Source organism: Anopheles merus, chromosome 2L, assembly GCF_017562075.2.
Source record: "Anopheles merus strain MAF chromosome 2L, AmerM5.1, whole genome shotgun sequence".
Lineage (NCBI taxonomy): Eukaryota > Metazoa > Arthropoda > Insecta > Diptera > Culicidae > Anopheles > Anopheles merus.
In genome coordinates, this window is record NC_054083.1 from 30,202,727 (window position 1) to 30,230,062 (window position 27,336).

A 27,336-nucleotide genomic window follows, 5' to 3' on the forward strand; every position below is an offset into this window, starting at 1 on the left:
AAAAGTATTTAAATATACAAAAAAACAGTCCATAGTTTCCTTATTTGACATATTATTTCACAAAATAATTTTAATGTGTTTCTTCCTTAATCTGTCACCACAAATGTACGCACCAACCATCCACCATTGCGATAGCGAGCACGAGAGAGAGAGAGCGCGCGCACGCGGAAGAGAGCAAAAGGCCCACACTCTCTCACGCACATCCCTTCAAAGCAGGAAAACTCCGTTTTCCAAACGCAAAAGCGCCGTGTTTTCCAACGGTGCTGTCATTCGTGTCGGTTCGGTCGGTGCCGCTGCCTTGCGTCTCCATTGGCGTACGCGACCACGCGCGCGCGCTACTCTGTGTGTGTATATGTGTGTGCATGTGTATGTGTACAGTGGAAAAAGTGCAATTCTGGGTGGGTGGAGTGGCAAACAAACAGCGGAGAAAGAAAATAAAGAAATTACCACTTTCAACCGTTGGTGCCAGAAGGGTCGTATAGTTTCGTAGCACCGTGCCCATTGCCCTTTGCCCTTTTGCTACAGCTGTGCGTCCAGTGGCGATAGGGAGACACGGAAATGCAAACGAAGTTACACCGTTTCGCACAAAATTCGTATATATATAAAAAGAAAACACCCTGAAAGTATTAATCGCAGCTTCGGTTCGGTAAAAAATCATCGCAACTGCCCCAACACAACCTGCCCGCTCCCGACAATTGTGTTGCGCAAAACATTGTTGCGGGTTACGGCTTATCTTCCGTCGGCCATCGTGCCGCCTGAGGAGAGTGTTTTTTTGCGTGTGTTATTTGTCTGTTTGAGTTCGAGTTCGCTCGCGTGTAAATGTGTGCTTATGTGGCTTTGTGTGGAGTGTAGAAAGTTTGGTGCAATTTTCTAAAGGGCGTAATGCAAATACAGTGCTGTGCCGAACGTGTCCGTGTTGTGCTTCCCGTGCATTAAGCAACCTCCTCCGCATAGTGGTGGCCGCAGGGGTGGCTGGCTGCCGTACGTAACGGCGTAAATCAAACGTACCCCCGCGTACAGCCTGCGGCCCAACATGTCGTCCAACAGTGAGCAGGTATTACGACGCATTCCCGTTTCCCGGTGGGAGAGTTGTGTTGGGAAGAAAATCCACCCCTTAGTGTGCCATCCTTGCCATCCTTTGCCCTTTTGTCTTCCGCGTGTCCTTTTTGACTTCCCGTTTGATGGTTTTCCGATTGTTTCGAGGAAGGTTAATCAAGAGCGACAGAGAGAAAGAGTGCGAGAGCGAGCGCGCTCGTCTACGATGTGTGAAAAAGAGCATCTGCGTGTGTATGTGTGTGTGTGTGACTGTGTGGTTATATTCGGGCATCATTGTGGTAGTGTTTGGAAAAAGGCTCTGCAGTAATAAAACGGGAATTTTGACCTTCCAACCAACAACGTCCAATGTCCCATCCCGTCCTCTCGATAGCAGCAACAACCCACAACAAACCGTTCGAGACTAGAGTGTAGCAAAAAAAAACAGGGAAAAAACATCCCTCATAAAAGGGATGAACGCTCTCGGGTGCAGAATTTTAAATGTCTCTATTCCCTCAAGAGATAGAGAGAGAGAGAGAGAGAGAGAGAGAGAGAGAGAGAGAGAGAGAGAGAAAGTGAGAAATAAAGAGGGGTTGTTTCATGTTTCTTTTTGTTTGCTACTTTTATTTACTACGTGACCATTTTCGCCTGTCAAACCGAAAGTAAGCAACCGCTCCGGTCCCGGCCTGCTTAGACGAACGGTGAAACTCTGCCAAAACAACAATAACTGCAACGCCGTGAAGGCGTTTTAAGGGTGACGCAGAGGAGTCGATGGTTGTGGTCTAATTGTGGACGTTTTTATTAGAAAGGAGGGAAGGTACTGCCATATTACCTTCCAGTCGTGTTTGACGTCCTTTTTGCCTGTTTCTATGCAACAGTGTGTGAGAGATAGGAAGGACACGTTTTGCAGGTGTTTTGTGTGTATGATGGGGTGATATATTTCGGTCCCTGGCGATGGATGTTGGAGATTCTGCTTGGTTTTTTGCTTTCTGAGAATGGTTAATTTCTCAACAAAAAGCACCTAAAAAGTGAAACATTTTAAAGTACAATCTGTATATTCTCAATGCTATCCTCTGAGCGATAAGAACGATAGCGCACAAGATCCACTTCCTTCTGCGTGACGTAAAGCTCCCGGATGTCGATGCAGGGGGCTCGTGTCGTGCGAGTGAAACTCAATTTCAAAGGCATCCAGTTGCTGCACAAACCATATCCGCGCGCCTCTAATGTGACGTGATTACGCTGATGCAACTTAATGGTCCCGCCTCCCCCTTCGCAATGCAATTGCTGCAACGCCCATACCTGCACTCCGCGCGTTGTTCGGGGAAGGATACACGCAACCAACACCAATACCAGTGCGCGCCAAGCAATGACGTCGTACCCTTCGTGGGGCACGACCAATTCCGTACGTCATCCGATTGCCCGCGGGTGGGTGTCTCTGTGTAGCTGTGTGTGATTGAGTGCACTGCAGGATACTTAATCTCTCCACTCCGTCCATCCTTATCAGGAGCCTGCCCGTTTGAAGGGACGTTATTTTATTTTTTGAAATTAATTTCGCCTTGCTGGAAAGCGTAATTGGTTGTCAGCGGGACAAGCGTACGGGCAAGGTCCTTTTACAAGAAAGGATGGCATTTCGTCGAATTGCGTCTTTCCGTGCCTGTGTTGGGTTTGGCGTTGGAGGTGGCGACATCGGTTCGAGATGCAAACGGAGATGAGTTTAATTTGCAACAGGTTTCGTCCGTCATGTTTTACCGTCTCTGGGAGGGATGTGTTGCGATTTATGCCCCTTCCGAGCGACTCCGAGGGTTCGGGTGGTAGGGAGGGATGTTCTAGGATGAGCAAATTCAATTACCTACGCTGCGACCGTACCACATCGTATCGGCTGTGGGCTCGGTAATGATGCTCCTTACCACACAGAAATACACAAACACACACAAACAAGCACGCAGGCACGTCAGCGATGGCGTCGGTGAAGGATTTTCACATTCATTTATCGGGAAAATAAGGGGTGACAAAGTTTTCAAACCTTGTCAGGGTCGGTTGATGATTGAGGCCGACACTTGGCTGTAAACGTGTGCTAGATTGTGTTAAGATTTTAATGATAGATAGCAAGCTTCATCAATTATGATCTTTGATGGCTGGATTGACAATTTTATAGATATTTTGTACTGTTTATATTTAAAGTATACAATTTACAATTCACATATATTTTACTTACACTTCATGCTCCAAAGGCTAGGCGTCTCCATTGGTTATAGATATAATCTCATTGAGATTCTTATAGGAAAATGTTAGACAGCTCTTTGATTGGGTTCTCTTTGGTTTCTGTGGAATAAATGAGGTATACTAATCTTATTAAAATATTATTTTAATTTCAATTAATTTTTTCTATTAAAAGACCATTGATATTAAAATTAAACACGGTAACACTATAGTTCTTGCAGGGATAAAACCGTGATGTAATCGTTTTTAATAACGAACTCCGCTCTTGAAAACCCATTTGGTCCGTCGGTGATGTCGATGATTTGCTCGTGACGCTACAGACGGGAAGCGATAGCTCCTGACCCGACCCCCTGCCCGTTACCAAAGGTCGGCGAAGCGAACCACCCCATACGTTCATTATTTTCCTTAAAAGCCCTCCCGCCCACCATACCATCCCAAAAACCGAAGCCCCACACATTCCACACAACCGGCACTCCGAGGTTGCCGAGATGCCGCCGGCAAACTATCTGCCTCCTATCAAGCGCACCACAAAGTTTGTGGCACGAGAATCCGACACCCGGGCACACACGGGCGCGTCCCGGCATCACTGTCCGCGAGGGTACCGCGTCATCCCGCGTCTTATCAGTCGCCCGGCACACTCGCTGTAGATTGTAGATCCGAGGCGACCGCAGTTTGTGTTGTGCACCGCTGTACAGCAGGCAGAGGCCAGCACAGATAAAGAGTAGCAACAGAAGGGGGAAAAAAAGAAGCTAAACGCTGGTAGCAAAAAACCGCACATCGCGAGCACGAGCAGTGTCTCTTCACAGTGTTCGGTTTCTTTGTTACGGTGTGTGGCTGGCAGCTGAGTCTGTGGTATTTGTTTTACACCGGTGTTGTAGCGCGCATCCCAGGCAGGCTCCACTGGCTGGCTGTAGCGAAATTATGGCGGAAAATGAGTGTGCGGTCGCGGACGGGAAGCGGAACCGTTTTGACGCTAGATTAAAGGGTAATAAATAAAATTTAAGCGACGTTGGCAAGACATTCCCCGCTCGTACGGTGCACTGCTGTTGGGAGGTGTTGATGGTGTTGGTTAAAGCCAGTGCAGTGGCGCTGCAGCAACGAGCTGGTTCTATCGGTGCGTGTGTGTGGGGGGTGATTAGAGAGATGCTTGCGACTAGAGTTGAATGACTTTTGGGATGTTAGAAAGGGCGAACACAGCATCCCGAGCTTCATTATTGAGCTAATGAAATTTATAATTGTCATTACTCGTTAAATGCGAAGTTCAAATTGACAAAATAATCATATTTAACATGATTCAACGTAATTATGCCCAACATACTACATTACCTCGCATGGTTTAACATGTTCTGAATTATTTAAAAACACTTCTAACATGTGGCCACTCCCTGTGGAGGGGATTTGGTGACCTTCTTTTGGCGGTTTTACACATCTCTTCTTTATTTTGCTATAGCACACATCGAATGTACGTCATGTCCCCTTACTTCAACCATAATACAAATTAACTCTCTCGAGATTTAACCAGAGCTCCGCTCCAGAACAACCATCGTGCCTTGTTTTTAATCAGCAGCGAATATGAACTCTTTCCATCACATGCACGATTCATTTCAAAGGTTTGCTCTCCCGCAAGGCTGTTCTGTCGGCATTTGATAATAATGTCTACGTGATTCGCGCCCGTCTGGAAGGTTTTCATTCGAAGAATTATTGTGAGCCGCTCACAAAAACCACAGAAGAGAAGGCTAAAAACTAAGAATAAAAACCCTCCATACCATACAATTCGAAAATGTCAAAAGTGCACCCAGTGAATGGGGAATACCTTTGCATGGTTTGCAGCTTTTGTGTGTGTTTGTGTGTAGAGAGAGATGGTCGGATGGTTTTCATTTTTTTTACGGTTCAGCGTAGCGCAGAACTACGCGCATCTTGCGCCACAGCCGCATCAGCAGCAGCTTGTTTTTCCATCAGCAAACCACTTTTCTCACGTGGAAGCAAAATGAAAAACAGAAACAAAAAAAAAAACAAAACCAAACCCCCAGTAGGCATTGCTGCAAAGATTGAATGACAGACAGTAGCCACCGACCGACCGACTGACTGGGTCCCTTCGCTCCCAGGTTTTGGTGAAGTGATATGGGGACTTTTGTGTGTGTGTTCTTTTGTATCATTTTGCATCACGTTCGCTTCGTCCCTACCCGTCGTAAATGCAACATTATTGTTCGGTTCGGATTGTGTTTGTTCACTGGTCCCTCCCTGACTTTATGACGCCCATGTATTCGCGGCAGTGCAAACAATCCGAACAAGGACGTTTTTTTCCGAGAGTCAACCGCACAGTGACGTGTGTGGTTTCCTCCCCCCCCCCCGTCTGTCTCGAGAATTTGATGTTAAATGATGGCAAGCTGGGGTCATTGCGCGGGGGGAAGGGTAGCAAACGTGAGGTTCCATTTGAAAGCTACCCAGTACTCATTTGCCCTTGTCTGAGCTTTTTGCGTTAGTGAATGAGCAAATCCTGTATCTTTGGGCTTTTGTGTTGTTTTTTTTTACCTTTATGCAACTGTACACTATTATTGAAGGATTTTTCTCACTTGTGGTGTGGTTTGTCTCGGATAAAAAAGAGTCCAAAAAAATTGTGATGACATTTTTACCTCGTTATTATGACGTCATTATGTGACTGCTGGATACAAGTTCTCACTCATGTACTCATTCAACTTTTTTTTTCCATTTGCGACAGAACTGCGAGGTGCAGCTCGCGGCCGAGATCGAGGTGCTGAAGAGTGCGCTGGCGGACAAGCACACGCAGCTGCTGGCGATGGAAAGTGCCTGCCTGCAGGAGAGCGACCGGCAGGTCGAGCTGGAGGACAGCATCATCGCCTGGCAGGACAAGTACGAGCGGCTGTACGAGTCGCACAAGCGCGTCCAGAAGCTGAACCAAAACCTGGAGGACAAGCTGCTGAAGCTGGTCGACCGGAACTCGAGCGAGCGGGCCCAGCTGACGAGCGACGTCGCGACGCTGAGCGTACGGCTGGCGCAGGCCAACTACAACATCCAGAGCCTCAAGCGAGAGATTGTAAGTATAGTTCTCTGTGTGTGTGTGTTTTTTTTTTGAGGGGTAGTTGTGACTTTGCTTTTTAATGGATAAAACACGTTTTGAAGCGATTGAACGCACTGCTCCAAACGACTATTAGCGACGTTCGCCGCTTATCGCCACATCTGAAGCATTCCAGATCGTGTCTTAGATAGCATCAAGCGTCTTTAATAGCCATTTTATGATGTTTGTACGATACCATCTCGAACGCTTTAATGCCATCATAATCCAAATTCAGTTGCGGAATGATTTATTAGATGGTACTTATCGAAAAAAAAGTAACACTTTGTATGATGACCTGAACCATTCCCTGAAAAGCATTATATCAGGAACAGAAATGCCTCGAAGGCAACAATCACGTGGAGCAAACTCAACGCAACCCGAGCTAATTCACCCCTTCGGGGAGGGTGCCGATTGTTCGGGCTGACCTCAATCTGCCCGGATCCGGATCGAAAAGGAACATGATTCGATTAGTAACAACCGTTCATGTCCGGATGCTAGGCTCCTCCTTTCCACTTGATCTTTGGCGTTCGTTCTTCACTCACATTCGTGCTCGAGTCTCATCGATTGGCTATAGTCTTTTAGCCGCCAGCAGCACCATGGAATCGAATTGGCCTCCTCCGAGCAGCAACGCAAGTACCCGACACATTTATCGGTTGCTGTTGCTACTTCTGCTGCTGCTGCTGCTGCTGTCGAGATTCACTGGCGTCGGTCCAGGGAACGGACAACTTCAAATCTCCCTCTCACACACACGCACCGGCTTCGCTTGAACTTGAACCGGGAAAATCGGTCGCTGTGGATGAAAAACGACCATGGATGACTCACGCCGGCAGGGGGGCGCACTAGGGGCGAGCAAATTTTCGGGGGCGCCAACCCAAAATGAATGTGTCTCGGGTTGACCCGGTTTTGTGGACCCGGGGGCTGTTGGTGGTCGCCTGGTGCGCTACATAGCGGACGTAGCTGCAATTGAAGGACATTGTGATGATGTCATCCAAACTGCTGCTGCTGCTGCTGCTCAGATCTGTGTACATGCAAATAGAGATTGGGAACAAAAAAGCGAACAATTGAAGCATGTTAATAAGCTTCACCACGTGATTGGATTTTCCACAAATCGTATAACAACGCTTCTTAGCGTTCAGCTTATGCTGGTTGTGTTGCAAATCTTTGCCTCTGCGCCTCGGCGCCGTTGGAAGGAGAATGAGCTTTTAGATAATTAGCATAGCGGCGATGCTGGAGCTAATTCGTAGAGGTTCAAATGTGATTTGCAATACAAGAGATGCTCAATGTTTTGTTTTGGATTGAAATGGTTCATCATCAAAGTTCAGAATAGTGGCAATAAGGTATGCTCTTTAGGTAAACTGAAGAGTGGCATTGCAAAGATCCACACTATTCCACAAAGACTTCACAAAATAGACACGCGTTCTAGATAAAGATTTGTTTAAAAGCATCACAATTAAGAAATATGCTGCAACAGAGTTACGGTTGTGAATGTAACCCCAACAGGACACTCAGAATCTTGAAAAGCGTGGAGGTTTGGACCTCTATTGGAGCTTAAACACGTGTTATTTACAACACAAAAGCCAATGCATCTTAACCCCATCGCATGGTCCATCGAAAGCAGCTATCTGCCATTACCATACACTCTGGCTCGCCCTATTCAATGCTGCTTACATGCTCAATTGAAGATACAACATCCAAATGTCTTCATCCTGTCAGAAAAGTACATCGCCCGGTCCAACCACCGAGCCAGCTCCGGGTCGTGCCAAAACACGTTCCCTGAAGAAGGGAGAGAGATGTTATTGTATTGATTTTTATTGATTATAAAATCGAAGTGTAAGCACACACACACACACACATACACACACACACACTCATACAAGCGCTACCTGTTGGATTGGGGCTTGAAGTATTGATCCCATTTTGCGCACACGATTGCGCACCCATGCTATATAGCGAGAGCGAATTGAAAACGGATGAAGGAAATGTATCGGTGGGGCCATGCAAAAACCACCCTACACTGAGTGTGTGTTTATCCTTCCCTTCGTCGCCTCACTTTACACTTTCCGGCATTTTGCTGTCGATGGTGCGCTGTTTGATGAGTGGATTTTCCATACCTTCCCGGACAAAAATAGGGCACCGTGCTGCGGTTGAGTTCATCTTACTTTTTGTCCAACGGTGCCACTGTGACACAGGGAAGGAAAAAAGGGGTCGCTCATGTACTTTTTTTTCGATTTTAGGGGTGAGCTAAGCGAAGGGATGCTGCGACGCAATTCCCCTGGAAGGGTACAAAATTGATTTATTGTACAAAAGGAAGGACAAAGTTGGAAAGTTGTGTGTGTGTGTGTTTGGTTTGCGTAGGCTGAGGATGTGTGAAACATATTTGCCCAGCTGGGGAAGGGCGGATGCGTACCGGTTTTGGATACTATTTCGGATCTACTAACATCACAGCAAGTACCGAAACAATCTGCGGTTTGGCATTATATTCCCATTACAATGGCCATAAAACAACGTCACAACAGCTTTTATCCCCCGCAGCAGGTCCCCCCAGTAAAGCGATTACTTCCAGCCGGTCAACCCACCGGACAGCCGGACAGTTATTGTACTTTAGCGCCAACACCCGGAATACGGTCAAATAGCTTAAGGGAAAATGGCGCACACTCCATCACACCGAATCCATCGAATCCAACACAGCAACACAGCAACCGACTGGCTGGAGCGCTTGTTAGTGACCGATCCTTCGCGAGGAAATAAAACCGGGAATTCGAACGGAATCGACAATCCGATGGTTCATTGAAGCAGAATAAGTGTCGTCAACCTTGCCCGCGTTTGTGCGGCTGGGGACGGGGGAAAGAGCGTGTGCTTCAGTGAGCCGAAAAATTGGACCTTTTTCTCCTGTGCTATCATGCTATGGAAATCTGGAGCAAGAAAAACAAAGCAGGCAGCACCCCGGATCCCAACCTGGGAAAGGGAAAGGCCAGGAGCTTCATCATCCTACATCAACGTGCCAGGGAAGTTCAGCGGAATCTCTGGTGAAGCTGGTGACAGATATGGTTACCACTACTACTACTGCTGCTATTTGCAACAGTATCACTGGCGCGAAAGTTTCCCGGTAACACGTTGAGCCACGCGGACGCACACGGGTATACGAGCAAAAGCACCCCGCCGTTGAAGAGGTGCAAGAGCATAAATAAATGGGAAGGGACCGATACATGTCTTGTACCCTCCCGGTGTAAGTATCGATGATTTGCTCAAGTAAGCGGAAACGTCCTTCTCGTCCGTCCGGACAAAGAAAAGTGGATTGCTCCAGGGTTCGCCCACACTTACCGCGTCGGGTGGGTTTTGCTCTATGCTCGTCCGGTTACGTGTAAATCGTATCGTTTACATGGTGTGTGCATGGAAAGAAAGAAAAGAAGCGTACAAGGATCGCTTGAGCAAACAAATCCCGATGCCCCGAACGTTTTTCGCTTGCATCAGCATCGCGGTACCATTTTGTAAAACCATTTGCAAATATGCATAGTTTTTTGGTTTTTTGCTCGGAAGGGAAAATATTATGCAGTCAGCAAATTTCTGTGGAGGAAGTGCAACTCGTCAATTTTATCCCGGGGTTTTTTATATGGCTTTTGAACACTTTCCAGCCATGAAAAAACGCTTTGAAGTTTTATTCAAACTTGCAAAAAAATGTGCTAACACCCCGACAGTGATCAGCGTCCGTTGATATGGATACGACAGTATTGGTGAAAAGTGGCAAATCATTACAACAAAATGATCACTTTGCCTGCTCGACGTGAATGTGTAAGCAATTCACGTGAAGAAGCGTGTATGAAATGGACGAATCATGTTTAAAATCCTCTTGACCTACAAAATAAAATTTCCAATGGCGAGCAGCAGGCCGTGTCGTAAATGGCGGAAAAGAGTGGAAAGAAACACAACCCATTAAGCAGCCAGTACACGGGTTGTCATTTAAATGAGCTTTATGCTGCAGTAAAAATTGGAAAAAGATGTTAAAAGAAAATATCGTTTAACTGAAAAACTTGAATCTAATCAAACAAATAAGGAAATATATTTTTTCTACATTTTTTGCTTCAACCTTCTAATAGCTTCTTTCGTTTGGTTTTGTTCAAAATCAATTTCGAGCTTTTTGCTTTTGTCTAGCTGTTTGACAAGTACAAACAAGTATCCTTTTACTGGGCTAAAGAAAAAAATGTATTAATTAAGAAACTCGGGTTTTTTTTAAAGCTTCGACATTTCCTCTCTACCGATAACCCCCCGAAAAGAAAGAAAATGCCCACCGACAAAAGAAACTTTGACGTTGACGGTGTGAATAGATACCGCAAGGCATGGCCGCAAAGAATGACTCGGGAAAATCCGACACCGACACAATCCAACCACGGTCCAGTAGGTAGGTAGGTGATAATCCAGTTCTGTTTGCCAGTTGAACTCTGTGGCATGTTTGCCATGTACCATGTACCTTCCAGTTTTCGCCTTTTCATTCCATTACTACTACCGAACGGCTCGGGCGACGTTTGGGACGCTCGGGATCAGCGCCATGATCCGTTTCCTTGTTTACGAATGTATTTTGGGCCGCCCAAGGTATCTTGGCCGCTTTCCGGTTTGGTGCGATCCGCTGTCCCGTTTCCTAAGCATCCGTAGGGTGGAAAAAGGGAGCGAGTGGTGATATCGTTTGGAGCTGTAATACCAACTGATTGGAGCGTGGGCGCTACGGAAAACAAAGCAACGAGCAAACCGGCCACTCGATGGATTACGCAGTCTATATTTTGCGTTATTACTTTGCTAGACTGCCTCAAAGGATTAGACGCCCGTGAGATGATGGTACCCCTCGTGCGTGGATAATCTTGCCGGTGGGCCCGGTGTTGTGAAAGATTTGGCGAGAGCAACTGCTTACCCACTCAACTCGGTTGTTTCGCTACTCGTGCTGTGGAAAACAGATCATTACGGTCGGTATGAAATGTAGAGCGTGAGAGCGTTTAGAGTTGATAGGTCTTATGGAAGTAGATCCACAAACGCAAACACACGCTCACTCTCACAGACACGCACTAACAATGGGTCGTGGAAAGGATGCTGGCAAGGATCACTTACAGCGATGATTGCCGGCACTACCGGTAAGCATCCCGGGCAAAGTGGGTCTCGTTTGTTTGCACAACCTGTTACAACTACAAAGGGTGGAGATTAGCTGGTTCAATGGTCGTGGTGCCATTGGGTTTATGGTTTTATTTCCACCAGCCATCCGTTTACAGTTCATTACTTAACATAATTTAGCACTGCAGGGCGGGGGAACATTACCATGGCTGCATAATTAGCATTCAAACGAAAGGGGGTTTTTGCCACACCTTGCTTGCGCTTTGTGATGCAAACAACTGGCAAATTTGCACCACAGTATCATTGTGGAATTTTACAGTGCTCATTTTCTCAATGTATTCCAGTGAATTGAAAGGTAAACGCAAATAATAAAAAAAGGTGTAGAGTAAGAGAAATCAATATGAAAATAATACTTCTATGGGCAAATACTCATACCTGCTGCAATTTAATACATCACAAAACTTACACACTTGCCACTAGCACATCCATCAGCTAACAAGAACCTCTAATACAATAACAAACATGCCGTAACCCCAACTACGTGCTGTATAGCAATCGACCATTTCCACAACAGACACCACTCACTGGATGCCATCATTTGTGCTTCCGAGAACGCGTAATGTACTGTAATGCTACACTCGATCCCTCTCTCTCTCTCTCTCTCTTTTCCCAACGCATACGGATGCTTGAGTCGAATTCCGGCGCACTTGGGTGCCTCCATCGGCCGCACTGTGTATATAATTAAATTTTTCCATCTCCGGTGCCTTCCTTCTTTTCCACCACGCAACACAGGGACACACATCCGAGCAGAAGAATGGCAACGAACGGGCGAAAAAGGGAAACCCTCGGGTGAATAGCATTCTTCTAAGACGCGCGAGTGAGCGGTAGTTTGCTGCAGCTTCCAGTTTTGCTCGGTCTGTTTGCCATTCTTTTGATGGTTTGCGCCATCGCCGGCGAGGGGTCGAAATAATTTTTTCCATTAATCTTCTTCCATCATTGTGGCGGACCGGCGGCAGCTCTAGCGTGTTGGTGTGTAAGTTTTTCCTCGCAAGAAAAAAAACACATATAAAGGGAGGAAAAATTGCTCACCGAGTGCGTTGCAACCGAGGCCCGGTGGCTGCTCCGGATGGATGGATGTGTGCAGATTGGTAGTGTGCATGTGTAAGGTTAAGAGGGGTTTTTTTTCCCTATCTATTATTTGTTGTTGCTCTGTTTATTGCTTGTGGGCTTTTGAGGGATATTTTTTTCTTTTTCCGCTTCTTAAGGCATCAATGGCTCACTTTCTGGCCGCACTTTCGGTATGGGAGGGAGGAATTAAAAAATGTATAAATACACATCCATCGTCCAATGGGTGTGTGTCGCCGTAAGGATAACAGCATAATGGAATGCTTTGTACTACGACGGTGGGGATGTAACCGAAGGGTGCACTACTTGACCCTATTTTGATCGTGTTTGAAAGTTACTTTAGAGTTATATAAATTTATTTGAACTCCAAAACTGGGATTTATTATAAAAATTATAAGATTGGTTTATGTTTCATACGATAGCAATACGAAATAAAAATGTCGACTCCTAGTTTTTTTTTTTAATCCTGGTTCAACATCTGAAGACTATCGACCTTAGCTGCAGCTCTTTTGAACTATTTTTACATGTATTCGCTTCTACAAAGTCCAAATTTTGCAATATTATACAACATGTTCAAATGTCCGCCTGAAAGTATGCAATTTTAATTCAGATCCAACAAGAATTTTCTTTTCTAATTGCAACGAAAGCTCTGCAATATTCACAATGTAGTTTTAAGAGAAAGACACATTTCAACGACACGTGTTTGTCCATAACTTTTAGTGTATTAATTTATGTTCTTATTTAGATGTTATAACAAGCAATATAATGGAAATGTCAAATTAATGATCAATATCTATTAAATATGCAACGATCTATTTGATAATAGATGATACACACTATCCACAAATACACTCTCTAACTTTTACTTTTTACTGTTAGAATTGTAAGACATATTAGACTACCTGTGATTGTAGAAAAAAAGAAAAAAAAATCACTACCCTTAGCCACCCCAAACGAACGCAACGAAAAAAAGGTCAACTGGCAATAACCTCCGGGCGTCGAAGTGTACGGTCGGGAAAGCGAGGCAGGACAAAGCAACGAATCAATCTTTTCCCACTTTGCTATGCTTCCGTACTAATGCTGTAAAGAAGTGGGGAAGGGGAACTGCTCTGCTCCTTTCTACACCAAATGACTTCAACACGACGGCTCAAGTGCAACCGGAAATGGTGCGCTTTGCGAATGATTGAACTCCTGTGCCTCGCGTGATTGCTTAGTGCTTCACCGGGAACGGATAGAAACTGAGGATTGTGTGCTTTTTTATCCATCGTATTTTTTTCCATTTTTAATCTTTTCTCTCCCTATGGCTCACTCTCTCTCTCTCTCTCTCTTTCTTGCAGGAACGATACAAAACCGACATCAGTGTGGCGATACAGTTGCTGCAGTGCAAGCCGGACAGCTTTGTATCGCCGAAACTTTCCTCGGTAAGTTTTAAATGGGATGTCGACTGTAAGAAAGTTGTACGGCAAGGACGACACATCGTTGCCGGGAAATGTTATCTACGCGCGTGAGGTGCAAGGTTCATGAATTATAATAAAGAGACCCGGTTTCTCATCCCACAGTAGAATGACGTTAGCAAACGTAGCAAAATTTGCTACTTTGAATGTGTAACTCTTCTCTCTCTTTCTCTCTTTTCTGTGTGCGGCCATGCTTTACAACTGACTTTTGCTTCCAATCGTTTCGTCCTTTCCTTTCCAGCTTCCGATCGAAATTCAGTCCAAGGTGGCCACGTACATGCGCCTCGACACGAACTCACACTCCGACTCGGAGGGCAGCACGAGCGGCGTCGGGATGGCCACCACCAACTCGTACCACGTGCTGCCAGCCTCCGACAGTCCACCCCCACTCTGTCCCTTCCCTCCGACCGCCATGGTCTATTCGATGCGAGGGCTTGGTAAGTGTTAGTAGCCGAGGGAGGCGTGTAGCGGTTTGCATAGCTTTTTCCTCCTTCCAACGCACCCGCCCGTCGGTTGCCGTTTCCTTCACTGTGTGCTTGTAGTGCTGCGCTGCCGCTGCTGTATGCTGTCGATATCCTTCTTTTTTTATTTTTTGCATGGCCAGTGGATTTTCGTAGCCACCCGTGGACAACTTTGTAGCTTTCAGAAAGTCTTATTTTTTGTATGTGCGTTCGTATGCACTTGTGCTTGATTGTTTGAGCAATAGCGTGTATTTATTTTGCTTTCCCTTGCACATCACGGGCTTTTTAAGAACGATAATGAATTAGTTAGTTTTTTTTCTCTTTAGTTTGTAATTTATGTTTCCCTCTTTCCGCGAGCGTTTTCCTGCTTTCGGCGCCATTTTCAGCAAAGAAATTGGTGCTTTATGGGAAGTTTTCTTCTTTACTCTATGCCTTTATGCACACATCGGCTTCCTCTCTCTATCTCTCTCTCTTTCTTTCTCTTATTTATGCAGCAGCATTTGGGGCCATTAATTTCCATTATCACCCGTTGGCACATTTCTTTCGCTGCCCCACGATCGCGACCTTTGTTAAGCTACTGCAAGAAAGCTTATTCTTTTTAGCTTTTCAATACCTTTTTTTTTAAGTTGTCTGATGCATTTTTCTATTTTTTAAGCAAATCTATTGTGATAAAAATAGTCCAACACTCATTACCCCCTCGTCACGCTAATTAGTACCTTTGCAAACTTTGCTCCAGTTTCGAACGCAATTTTTTCCCCCATTTTTTTGCCAGACTAGGCTTAAACTTTTGCTCTTCTCTCAGTAACTTTCCCGTTAACGTGAATGCGATACAAGAACCGCCCAGTTTCGTCAAAGTTTTTTCGCGTTCCTTCTATCCACCAAGTATTGGCCACAGGAGAGGTGTGCACAGCGCGTGGCAGCACATGCATGCATGCAGTTGATGTACCGGTGTCTTTCTTCCTTCCTTGCTGTTGTACGTAGAACGCAAGCTGTTTGCACTGTTTGCAGGCTGGAAAATGTATGCACAAAGCACACCTTCTTCACACCCGATTTTTAGTTCCTTTGTTTTTTTTTCGTTCTGTTCTGTTCTACTTTTAGTATGTAGCGCTCTGGTTGTAATTACTTTTAGTGTTTTAGCGCGTAAGTCGGTGGTACTTACCTGCATGCTTTACCACCTTTTGCACGTACTGCAGTGGTCGGTGGTTGGTGATGGTTAGATTAAGATTTGTTTGCACTGTGACTACTACACCCTTTGCGGGAAGTGCTTTTTAAGTGTCATAATGCTGTGCTAATGCTGTAGGTAAGGTTTCCTCGCACTATCGTTAATTAGTGTCGGAGATTGTGTTTGTGCTGTGGAGGGTTTCCTTAAAAAAAGGACACTCCTCGTCGCTGTTTGCTACCGTGTGTTGGTATAAGAAAAGTGTAACTAACATAGATGCTAAGTATAAATGTGTGTTAGTGTTCCCAAGTTTTGTACCTCTTCGTATGTGTGGTGCCTTTTACTCGCAGACTTCACCCAAGTAGATTTCAGGACTTTCAGCAGGTGTAAATAATTGAAAAGTTTGGAGTTTGTCTTTTCCTACAATTTGGCGCATTGCCTAGACACGATGGCTTCACGTGCACTGCAGCTGTGCTCGGACTGCCAAACGCATTCGTGTAAGAAATTGGAACTGCCACACACTGGCCAACCAAAACAAGGGAAGGACATTAAAGATGCAACGTTTGGAATTTCGGACGATGTTTTTATATTAGAGCTTATCCTCTCCAGTGAATTCATAAGATGCCCAAAAGTGTCGTCATAGCTTATCGTTGCAGCAAGCCTGCCGATGTACATAAATGCATTTATTTATGACAAAAAGCGCTTCTATTGAAGAAATATCGTATGTATGAAAGAGGATTTCGCAATATTTTTATATGGGTAGGTGACAGGTGATGCAACCAGACAGCACCCAGAAGGTGATCCTGATTCGGTGATTTCAAAATCCTTGATGTAGTCGATGCTACAATTTGATGAGATAAGGATGAACAATAGGGATCTTAGAGGATGTTTTATCTTATGGATTATATTTGGATCTCTTGGACTAAGACTAAGATGTATGCATGTGTCAGTATTTGAATTTCATCTAAGGATTCAATTTCATTTTAATAGTCGTATTATAATTTAGTACCTTGACACATTCAATTTCTTGATTGTATCTTATGCCATCAAAGCTACCTTAATTAGCTTCTTGGTTTCTGATGCAAGTAGACTCAACTAATCGTTACACGTTACAATAAGCAAACTAACATTTTTGCGTATAAACATTGGGTATAAACAAATGCTGTCGAACGCTTACCGGAACATTGACATCTAGTTGAACTTCAAACCAAGAGGGATCAGGTGCATCTAGCAACATTTCTTAAGCTATCGCTTCAACAAACAGGATAAAACATAATCCTTTTAAAAGGCTTTCCAGCATCTTTCAACCCTGTAAAATCGCTCAACCACCTATCGCTCAACATTGCAATTCTCCATCTCCCTTTTGCTGACTCTTATTTGTCTTGCTTTGATGTGTTCGACTCCCAAGCAAATCACTTAACCATGACCTAAGGTGCGCTTAATGGGTGGAACATTTTTGTGCCCCAGCGCTGAATGTTCTCCAGGCGCCCGCTAACGATCATAACGCTCGCGCACATTCACGCCCCCTTGGAGATGAAATGAAAAATGCAAATATGTGAACCCTTTTTTTCTTTGTTTTTTTGCTTAGCTCCCCCGAGTACCATTCGACTACCCGTGTGGATGTGGTTGTACTCGTGAGGTTTTTTTTGTTGTCCTTCGTTTTCAGGTCTTCTAATGATGCCGCAGGCACCTCACGGGTAAAGGCAATAAAGCAAAACCGCGGGATTACTGCTAATGGGTTAACGCGGGGCCGTTATGGATACGCTATGGCGGCAGACGGAGGCCCGGCACCGACAACATTGTTTCGGAAGGATAAACAACGGCTAGCAATATCTTTTACCCATTATCATAATTTCATTTTAATCGAATCAAACCAGGCTCAGCCTTGGACAGGAGCACGAGCAATGAGGAAGTGAAGCGAAGCGCCCCGAAAAGGTTAAATGTGAGCCAATTTTAAGTGAAATGAATACGACGAACCCATCGTCGGGTTTGTGGTGAAGTGGTTTTGGACTGGCAAGTGTTACCCCGTTGGTGGGGTTACTATTTGCACAAAACTTTCCAAGTTTCCAAAACTCGGGTTCGGTTTAAAGGTAATCAGCGTTGATTATGCAAAACCGCAAAACTCCGAACGAGCAGCAGCAGCCCGGCAGTTCCCGGCTTAACATAATCAAGCTGCCAGCAGTAGTCGTAGTAGTGCTCGGAGTGCTTGTAGTTCAAACAATATGATGGGAGTAGAAGTGTAAACAAACACTCTCGCGAGGAAAAGCTTACGCCGTTCTTGAAAACTCGCCGTCTCCCTGTTGCGGGCACGGCTCCTTTACCCGGCTCTGTCACAGACACAGATGGTTGGATAAATTATTAGCTAGACTGTCATCAACAATCACTCCGGATTTATATCGCATGCGGCGGGACGCAGCTCGGCGGTGGCGCTGCAGGTTATCGCACGGAAAGTGGCAGCGACACCGTTGGGCAAGTCAGCCCTTCGTGAAAATGGTACCACTAAATTGACATTATTTATTTAAGGTCCAGAAGTACAGGGCCGCTTTGTTGCACGATAGCACGCATTAAGGGGGGGGGGAGCATTGTGGCTGTGTTTGTTGGCAAAATTCGTGTGCAGTCCCCTAAGCCCCCCCGCCGCTGCACAATGGCTGGGAGGCTCGTGAGCTTAATTTATGCTGGCCGGTAAAACGCTACCAAGCATTACCATAAACACCCGCCCGGTGGAGCCCAAAAGGTGTTCTTCTAGCAGGGCGCCACCGCTGGACATTCCAACGAAGGGAACCAGGGAGTAATGGATGGCGTGTGTGTGCCAATTTATCGGTTCCTGTCTGTAGTGTGCCCAGCTCGGGCGCCTCTGTGTGTGTGTTTCACTTTCCTTTCCTGTTGAATCGGTCCACGCAAAACGACCCGATACCTCTATCGGAAAGGCACCCTGGCACCCCTTCTTGTTGGCGTCTTGGTGGCGTTCTTCGGTGCACTGGCGTTCGGCAGGAAGGAAGGGAAAGTTTCCTGCCAGTTTCAAAAACCGTTTTCCGGACCGGAATCGCGTGCTTTTTTCCACGTGGTGTGTGTGTATGTGTGTGTGTGTGTTTGTGTTGTTGTTCCTACTGTTGTCTTTAAGGCCCTATTTATATGAGTTTTGTTTTTTCTTCTCTCCTCCCCTTACTGCCTCCCTTATTACCTATCCTCAGCTTAGCTATACAATTTTGCCCCCACACCAGGTGGAGGGGTCTTTCGCGTGTCCAACCGATATCCCGTTGAGAGGGGTTACGAGCAGCGCAGAGAGCAACGGGGGGAAAGCAAAACACGAAACGTTAACCGATCGAATAAGCCTCGGACTGCTTTTGCCGCGGTGTATTTATAGAAGGATATATTTCCTTAACTTAGAACGTCAAATACCTTGTCCCCTTCTTTCTCCTTCCCCCCATTCGATCCCGTTCAAAGCCCCGTTTTAAATGCTGGATCCATCATCCAATCTCCCATACCCGGGGGTCGGGGTGTGTGTGTATGTGTGTGTGTTTTTCGTTCGTTTCGTCCACCATAAATCCACCCGGTGTGTTTGATCCGTGCGCCCGCGTGGAGGCAAAACGTGCATCGCATGCAATATATAGCCTGCCATCGCACCACTCTCATAGGCCCGCTTACAGTTTGCAAAAATGGATACAGAAAAAAATGGAATGGATAGAGTAGAAAAAAAGGAAGAAGAAAAAACAACACACACACACACACACAGAGTAGTAGTATTGCCAGCGTTGTTTGGAGGATCTGGATAAATCAATACTTTTACCGCTCCCGGGTTTGTGTCGGGCGTTGTGGATTGTGTAGCGAGAGTGAGCCCTGTTTCATTAGTTTCCGTCCGAGTGCACACGGGAGTAGAGGCAGCCCACTGAGCGGCGATGGCCACCCCCAAAGTTCTCGGTCAAAAAGGTTTGTGCGGAAAAGCAGACCAAAACGACGTATAAGCGAGGGGGTTAAACGTTCGCTGGCTGTTGGTGTTATGTGTGTTCCTCTCTTATCCAACTCTTGTTGCAGTAGCAATTGTGTGTTTGTGTGTGTGTGTGTGTGTGTGTGTGTAGTTCGGTTGGAAATAAATAGATTTAGGAAGCATGGCTGTAATCCTGGCGCTTTTTTGCGAACCCTGCACTGGCGCACTTGCACGTTAATCTAGCTGTTAGATGTAATAAATGGTGTCTGGGCTGGAATGGACGGGGCTGGTGGACTTTCGGCTGGTTTGAAGCGTGTACGCGTGTGCCCAGATGAGCAGAAATCAATTTTAATCTTCAATATCGAAACACACGAACGCATGAATGGAGAGTGTTTAATTGAATTCCACTTTTAGCACTTTCAGCCGCACGCAAAAAACCGCCTCCAACAAACCACTTTCCACCGGCCCCAAAATGGAACTAACCACTTTAACGTAACAAACGCACATTGAAGGATTTAATTAACTTACTTTCCTTTCCTCTCCCCCCCCCCCTCCACTTCATTGCACACTGCCCACACGCAGACGGTGGCAGTCAGGACGGACAGCTGCCGGGTGGCAAGCAGTCGAACCACGGTCAGCGTGAGCAGTCCGGCCAGCAGCAGCAACAGGAAGCCCCACTGGTCGTGCCGCTCGGCACGACGCCCGCTGTCCCCGGCACGACCGACAGCCTGCTCGGCGACGGCCAGAACGTCGTGTCGCCGTCCGTGATGGCCAAGTTCCTCGAAGACGAGCTGAAGTCGAGCGACGCGCTGCTCGGCACACCGATCAAACACTGTGATACGTGCGTGTGCCCTCAGGGCGGTGGCGGTGCGGTCGAGTCGGCGCGCCTGCACGCGTCCGGCTCGCTGCTGCTGGCCGACCTGCTCGGCAGCGACCAGAAGTACTACAGCGTGGCGACGCAGACGCTCGTGCGCGGGGACCACGCGAATGGCACCAACACGCTGCTCTGTCTGCGGTGCAGCAGCAACCTGAACTCGCCGTCCCACCACAACAGCCCGTACATGCTGAAGCTGATCAAGTCGAGCGACAGCGTCATCTCGGAGACGAAGAGCAGCGTCTCGGACTACCTGACCACCCCGGACAAGGTTTCGCCGACGACGGCGGTCCGGCCGGGCGGGTCGGCGAACGGGGCCGCCTGTGGTGACATTGGCACGGGCGGGGAGGGAAGCGATACGTCCGATCCGCTCGCACTGCTGGTGGTGCCGACCAAGAAGGACGACCTGATGGTTAATCCCATCCTGGGGCACCATCGGCTTGCGGTGGAACGGTCCGCCTCGCTCTCAGCGAACCAGACCGACCAGCATCATCTTCAGCAGCAGCAGCAGCAGCAGCAGCAGCAACACAACAAGCTTGCTGCTGGGAAAGTGCCGACGACCACACAGCAGCACACAAAGAAGCTGCCCGGGGATACTGCCTTCAAGCAGAGTAAGCCACCGGTTTGCGGTGGCAGTGCCGGTGCTGGACAAATGACACCGCAGCTTAGTCGAGCCGATCCGACGGCATCGAAGCTTGCGCACGATTCGCCCTCGTACATTATTAAGGACACGGATCAGATGAGCGGCAGCCACGCGACGCCAATCTCCTCGTCCACCGGGAATGGTGGTGTGCCGGGACCGTCGGGCAAGTACGGCACGTCCGCCAGTGGCAGTGTGGGCAGCGGGCTGTACCATACGGTCGGCAGCACCAACAGCCTGTGGAGCAGGACGAGCAGCAAGGATCCGGAGAAGGACGGTGCGAAGATGTTCGAGATCTTTAATCGCAATCTCATCAAAACCATCAAGGTGAGAGTGATTTGCGGGGAAGCGTCACCGTGAAGCGTAAGCGCCAGAATGTAGGCAATCCGCGGAGCGCGCGTGCTTAAAGCTTCGTAGCAAAGCGAAGCTCTACGCGCCTGTTGACAGTTTGTGTTTTGTTTCGAAAAGCAACTGGACTAGTGATGGGAAAAATGAAGTTTTCGTTGGAATCGATTCTTGATAGCTCCAAAGATTTCTGGAATCGAGTTCGGATAATAGGTCGAGAATCAGTTTCTCGAATCGATTTCGGAATCGGAATTGGCTTCGGAACAGGAATCGGCTCAGGAATTGGTTCCGGAATCATAATCGGTTCAGGAATAGGAATCAGTTCCGGAACCAAATTCGGCTCCGGGATCGGAATTGTCTCCGGAATCGGCTTCGAAATCGGGATCGGTTTCAGCATCTCAATAAGAATACACGTTTAGATCCAATGATGCTACGTATTGATAGCCACAAAGAATCAAAATTTGCTTGTAAACGATTAATTCTCGCGGAGATTCCCGGAATGATTTCGCCTCTGCAACTCCTTATTTCAATTCAAGAACTGATTCTCATTCAGGAGCTAATTATGATTCTGGAGTCAATTCTTATTCCATTACCTGGAGTAAATTGCGTTTCCCAGGTCGATTCCGATTACGGAATCGATACTGATTCCGGAGTTGATTCCGTTTGTGGAATCAATTTCTGAACCACCCCCGGAATCAGCTCCGATATTGGCTCCGGAATAGGAATCGATTCCAGCATCGGAATCGGCTCCGGAATTGATTCCGAACACGGAATCGGAATCGGGTAGGTCCGATTCCGAGCTCCCACCACTAAACTGGACGATCGATCCTCAACGATTGCTTGTTTGCTGCAAATCTTTTAAATTCTGTATGAAATAGGCCTATGAACTCCATTAATGCATCATTTCTATTTGCCTTTTAGGCTGAAAATCCCAAGATGTCCGGTCCGCGTATCTGTGCGCTGCGAATACAGAACGGTTCGAGCAACATCCTACTGGACAATCTCGTCGACGATGGACTCGAAGGGCTAGACTCGAAGCCACCGACCCCGGTCATGTACACGCGCCGTGCCAAGTTCCTCGACGAGGAGCTGCTGCTGGACGACGATCCATCGATCGGGCTGAACGGTGCGATCAAAACCACCAACCTGCCGACGGCAACGTCTTCCGGCGAATCCATTTCATCGCCCGCGGGCTACACCAAACCCATGACCACGCCGGTCAAATCCTCCCTGGCAACCGGTGGTGCGCTCGGTCCTGCCGGAGACGGTGGACCGGATGGGCACGGAAGCCTCATCAGCGGAACGATTAACCGTGTCGATGAGGGTGGCGGTGGAGAAGCTGTCAGGGGTCATGAGGATGCGGGCGGTGGTAGCAAGCAGGTGTGCAATATGAGCACCACCACCTCACCCCACTCCTCCGACCGGCTGTGTACGATCGGGGAGGAGGTGAGCAATTTGCTGATCAACACCAAGCTCGGTGCGGCCGCGCTGCCCAAACCGCGCCTCGACATCAACGTCAACAAGCTGGAGGGTATCGACGTGACGTCGAAGAAGTCCTGCACCCAGTCCAGCTCCATCTCGAGCGAAATCGACCTGCAGGAGAGTGCGATACTGCGCCGCCAGCAGCTGTCCCGGGTCGCCGAGTGGGTGCAGAACAACTCGAAGCTCGGCAATGCGGCGGAACCGCTCAGCAACACCGAGTCGGACAACGAGCCGACGGCCGGTGGTGCGCTGACGGCGGACAGCTTGAACAACAATGCTACCGCGCCCGGCATACCGCCGAAGGCTTCCCGTCCAACCGTGCCGTCCACCGGTGGTAAGCCGGCGGGCTGCGAGGCGAAACCGTCGATGGGCCGGCTGGGGCACCCGTACGGTCCCGCCGGTACCGGTAGCAGTCTGCTCAATGGTAACTACGCGAGCGCCGCCACCTTTGGCGGTGGCATGAACGCCCCCAAGCCGGACCGGGGCATGACCGCTGGCGCGAAGCACGGGTACTGCAACAATCTCAACAGCAGCAGCACCCTTCCGAACGGTACGGCCGCACCGTCCGGCATGCTGGACTACAACAGCAATGCGACGACGGTCGCACCCGGTCCCACCAGTGCTGCGCTCGGTGCCATCCGGAAGGGCAGCACCGTGACGGTGCTGCGGGACAGTGCGCTCACCGGACAGTGCCTCGCGGGTGACGATCGCCGGCTGGCGCCCCTGCCCGACCCGGACCCGCACCATCCGGACGGCAACGACGACGACGACGACAGCAGCAGCGTCGATCTCGCCCAGATGGAGTACAACGTGAAACAGTTTCTGCTGAAGCAGAACGAATGGTCCACGGTGCGGCGCCAGTCGCTCATCTCGTCCTCTGCCTCCAGCGTGAAGGGCCGGGGCGGCGACGAACCCGTCCGGCCGGTGCGCGACCCATGCACCAAGGGCTTGTTTCCCGGGATGGCGGTAGCGCAGCAGACGCAAGCACCGTACCAGCACCATTCTGGCACTGGTGGCGCGGGGGGTAACAACATGTACGGCAACAGTCACAAGTACCCGATCAATCCACACCGGACGGAAACGAATCTGTAAAGACAAAAAAAAAAAAACAGCAACTCCTGTAACAGGGGGGAAACTACACACGCTCGCACAAACATGCTGGCCCGGCCAGGAAGACAGGTGTCCGGAAAGAGGGGCGAAGCGAGGGGTGGCGGAAACCAGAGCTTCGGATTAGTTAATGGATACATATACCGAACGTTGCTTACAAAATAAAACATTGTTGAACGCGTAGTCGCATAGGTATGTAACTCGTAGTGAAGATAGGCCACACCACTCACACACAGACACTTAGGCAAAAGGGCACACGCGCCAAGATCGAAGCACAAAAGGGGGGGAAGGTGACCCCGCAGCAGGTAGGGCTTATCATTGATAAAGTTTTGGGTTTAAAGTGCAACGGTGCACGTGCAATCGTGTGTTGAGGGAGAGAATGAGAGAGAAGGAGAAAAAAAGGAAGCGAGAAAGGGAATCAAAGTGCTCATTTATGTTTAGAGTTAATTGCCAAACATTCGCTGTAGTAGTAAAACGTCCAAAACCAAAAAATCCAATATATTATATACAAATAGCCAGTGCGCTTTGCCAAAATCGGCGCCATGGGGGAAAAGGGGAAGCCTGGGAGGGGAAAAGGTTAAGAAATAATTCCAATAATTTAGTCTAGGGTTTATTTTTCTTGCTGAGTATGGGTGAGTAGCTTGTTTTGCTTAGGACGCCGCACAAGCACGCTTAACCGGTTAAGCGTAGTATGTAAATGTGTTTAGTTTTATTATTCGAATAGTGTAACCGCCTCATTCCATATAGTTTTCTACATTCTGTGGACGTCGCAACCCACGTGGAACATGCTTCTGTACCAGCGGGAGTGTCCAAAATCAGTTAATAATCAAAAAAAGTAATGAAACCAAACCAACCATACCAGAACTGCTAGTGATAGAGAGCAAAAAGAAGAGAAAAAACAGCATTAATGTGGGCGGGAAAAAAGAGGGAATATAGAATAATCAATCAACTTTATAATGCATTACCAACCCAACCCCAAAACCACCCAACGAGCTGAGAGTTCCTTCGGCAAAGCGCGACCAGTGGGTAGAGATTAAACGGTAGTATCGGATAAATCAAGAAGCGAAGTGTACATGTATTGTCTGTTTGTAGTATAAGCAATGGCTAAAATAAGGGCGGAGATGGATGTAAGAAAGGTGGCCGAGTGCGTGTCGTATTTTTTTTTATTTCGCCAGCAGTGCTGTACTGTTGACACTGCAACACATGTAACCATGCCTTTTTTCCCTCCCCCGTTGATTGATAGTGTGGAAAGCGAGAAGGATACAGAACGGAGCAGGATATTTACTCCCACTATACATATTAACTATATATATATATACATATATAAGCGCGGGCATCGGGCAGGAGTAGCACACGCTCCCCTTATACTTCTCCCTCACACAAAAAAACCCCCTCTTCTTCCTTTGAGCATATGGAAAAGCAAACCTATACACCAGACAGCGTACTATAACAATTATATGCCAACCGTTGCGTGATGAAACAACAATAACAAACAAATGACGTTCGTGGCTTGGGCTTAGAATCTTCCGTAGAGCGAAAAGGGCGCAGTGGAGTTAGTAAAGAAACAGAGCTCCAACATAAGGCATCAAAAGCAAATGCAGAAGCAAAAGCCTGTATCCTGTGCGTCGTGATAATATGTATATCTGCAGCAACAGTTCGAAACCAAAAAACAAAAAAACAAAAACAAAAACAAAAAAGCATAACACAGACACAGATAAATTACAACATTTTCGCTTACATGCGTTAACATTCATATCTAACCGCATTTATCGCAACGCGCAAGCGCTATATGAAGTGATGCGCAATGTGCGCGATCGCTCATGGATCGTTAAGTGCATGTTTTCGCCCTTACTTACTACCAAAAAGCAAAGCGAAATTTCGCCCCAAGGCTCTCATTTGTTCGATGATGTGAAACACCCATGCCGCGCGACAAAGAATATACTCCTTTAGATGGCTTCATGTGATATACACCCGTATGTAAACAAACTTAACTATTATATCATCCCCCTTCTTCCCATCCCACTTTTTCCCCTCCCTCCCTCCATCCCATTGACCAACCATATAATCATCGCACAATATAAAATGCCTGCCTTTGCTAAAGCTTGCCTTCCGTTCTACGTTATCCTTTCTTCCCCGTGTTTCCGCTTCGCTCCCGTTGTGCCCGTGTTGTGGCGTACCTTTAGATGTACCGTTCTGTGCAAAAACCGTTCCACAAAACTAACCTACTAACAAATCTCTATCACCTTATATCACCTGCACTATGTACTATCACCACCGGGAGAGGATCTGCGCTGCGATATGTAAGAGGGGAGAATATATCCCCTATCCTACCTAGAGAAACTGCAACTACGCTTTAATTTAAGGACGATCAGCTTACTAACTCGTAACTCGTAACACACTATATTTACATCGTAACGCGCGTATACCATTAATAAAAAAGAAAATGTCATTTTTCATCGATCGATCGAGCAATCCACATTCCCCGAGTTCCCAATTCCCATTTCACCGTCAATCCATCCATCCATATGCGTTGGTCATATCTCGTCTCATATCGCTTTGCGTGCCCGATAGTGCTGCATTCCAGTTGTGCATTCCTCTTTTTTTTTACTTCCGATTGTGGGCGATGACGTTCTTATCAGCCTTCGCCAAGTAATGAAATTCCGTTCGGTAACAAACCGGTGCGAAGGGCACAACGATGCAAACCGCCTAGAAATATTTGGTGAAGATTGAGAGCGTTTTTGTTCCCAGACTTCCGGGTACGATGGGATGGTTTGCGGAGGCTATCCAGACTTTGCCCTTTGTCCCTTTTTGTTGGACAAACAATTTCGGGCATACAGTCGGCAAACGGCAAGGCTGCGGAATGGAATGTTTTTTTGTTTTGTTTTCCTTTTTCTGTTTTGTTTTTGTTCAAATCATTTTTCGTATTTTGTTTTTCACTCTCAAAAGCAAAAAGAACTCATTTGCTCTTCTTCATACAATAGACTAAAACAACACGAAACTTACAATTCCCTACACCGAAGCAATACAAATCCATCTCTTCCAGTCTGTACAACCCGTTTTCTAAGTAAACAGCCCATGTTTTTAATGGTTTTATAAGCATAATTAACCCGTACAATATTGTGCGTCATTTTCATTCTTCCGTCGCTAAAAACTGCCCTAAACGAGCACAAAACTAAGGCACAAGGACAACCACAACAACAGCAGCAGCCGTAGCAGCATTAGAAGAAACTAGACACGCACAAAGCGAAAGATATAGCAGCCAGGTATGATGATCCCTCCCCCCCCCTCCGGAGGCAATTATGGCCCGTTTCCTGTTTTCCTTTCCCGTCCTTTGCTTTGCTA

General features: G+C 47.3%; 1 protein-coding gene across 4 annotated transcripts; it reads left to right on the top strand.

The window, feature by feature from the left end:
• Nucleotides 1-183: 183 nt before the first annotated feature.
• LOC121591726 (tight junction-associated protein 1) lies at nucleotides 184-27,155 on the top strand. 4 transcript variants are annotated; one of them, XM_041912582.1, is made up of 6 exons: nucleotides 184-1,054; nucleotides 5,972-6,307; nucleotides 13,885-13,968; nucleotides 14,243-14,444; nucleotides 20,129-21,387; nucleotides 22,327-27,155. In XM_041912582.1, exons 1-6 carry the CDS (start codon nucleotides 1,034-1,036, stop codon nucleotides 23,977-23,979), a joined length of 3,555 nt encoding a protein of 1,184 aa, XP_041768516.1. In that variant the 5' UTR covers nucleotides 184-1,033; the 3' UTR covers nucleotides 23,980-27,155. The 4 variants fall into 4 exon arrangements, with proteins under 4 accessions (XP_041768516.1, XP_041768517.1, XP_041768519.1 ...); XM_041912583.1 differs by having other exon boundaries at nucleotides 185-1,054; nucleotides 14,243-14,438; XM_041912584.1 differs by lacking the exon at nucleotides 184-1,054 and adding an exon at nucleotides 5,307-5,387.
• Nucleotides 27,156-27,336: the final 181 nt, after the last annotated feature.

What these genes read in the sequence shown, in the direction of transcription:
- LOC121591726 (XM_041912582.1), top strand. Translation starts at nt 1,034, where the DNA reads ATGTCGTCCAACAGTGAGCAG. An exon ending in GATGCGAGGGCTTGGTAAGT is followed by an intron (nt 14,445 to 20,128) that starts GTTAGTAGCCGA and finishes GCCCACACGCAG; the next exon opens with ACGGTGGCAGTCAGGACGGA. An exon ending in ATCTCATCAAAACCATCAAG is followed by an intron (nt 21,388 to 22,326) that starts GTGAGAGTGATT and finishes TTTGCCTTTTAG; the next exon opens with GCTGAAAATCCCAAGATGTC.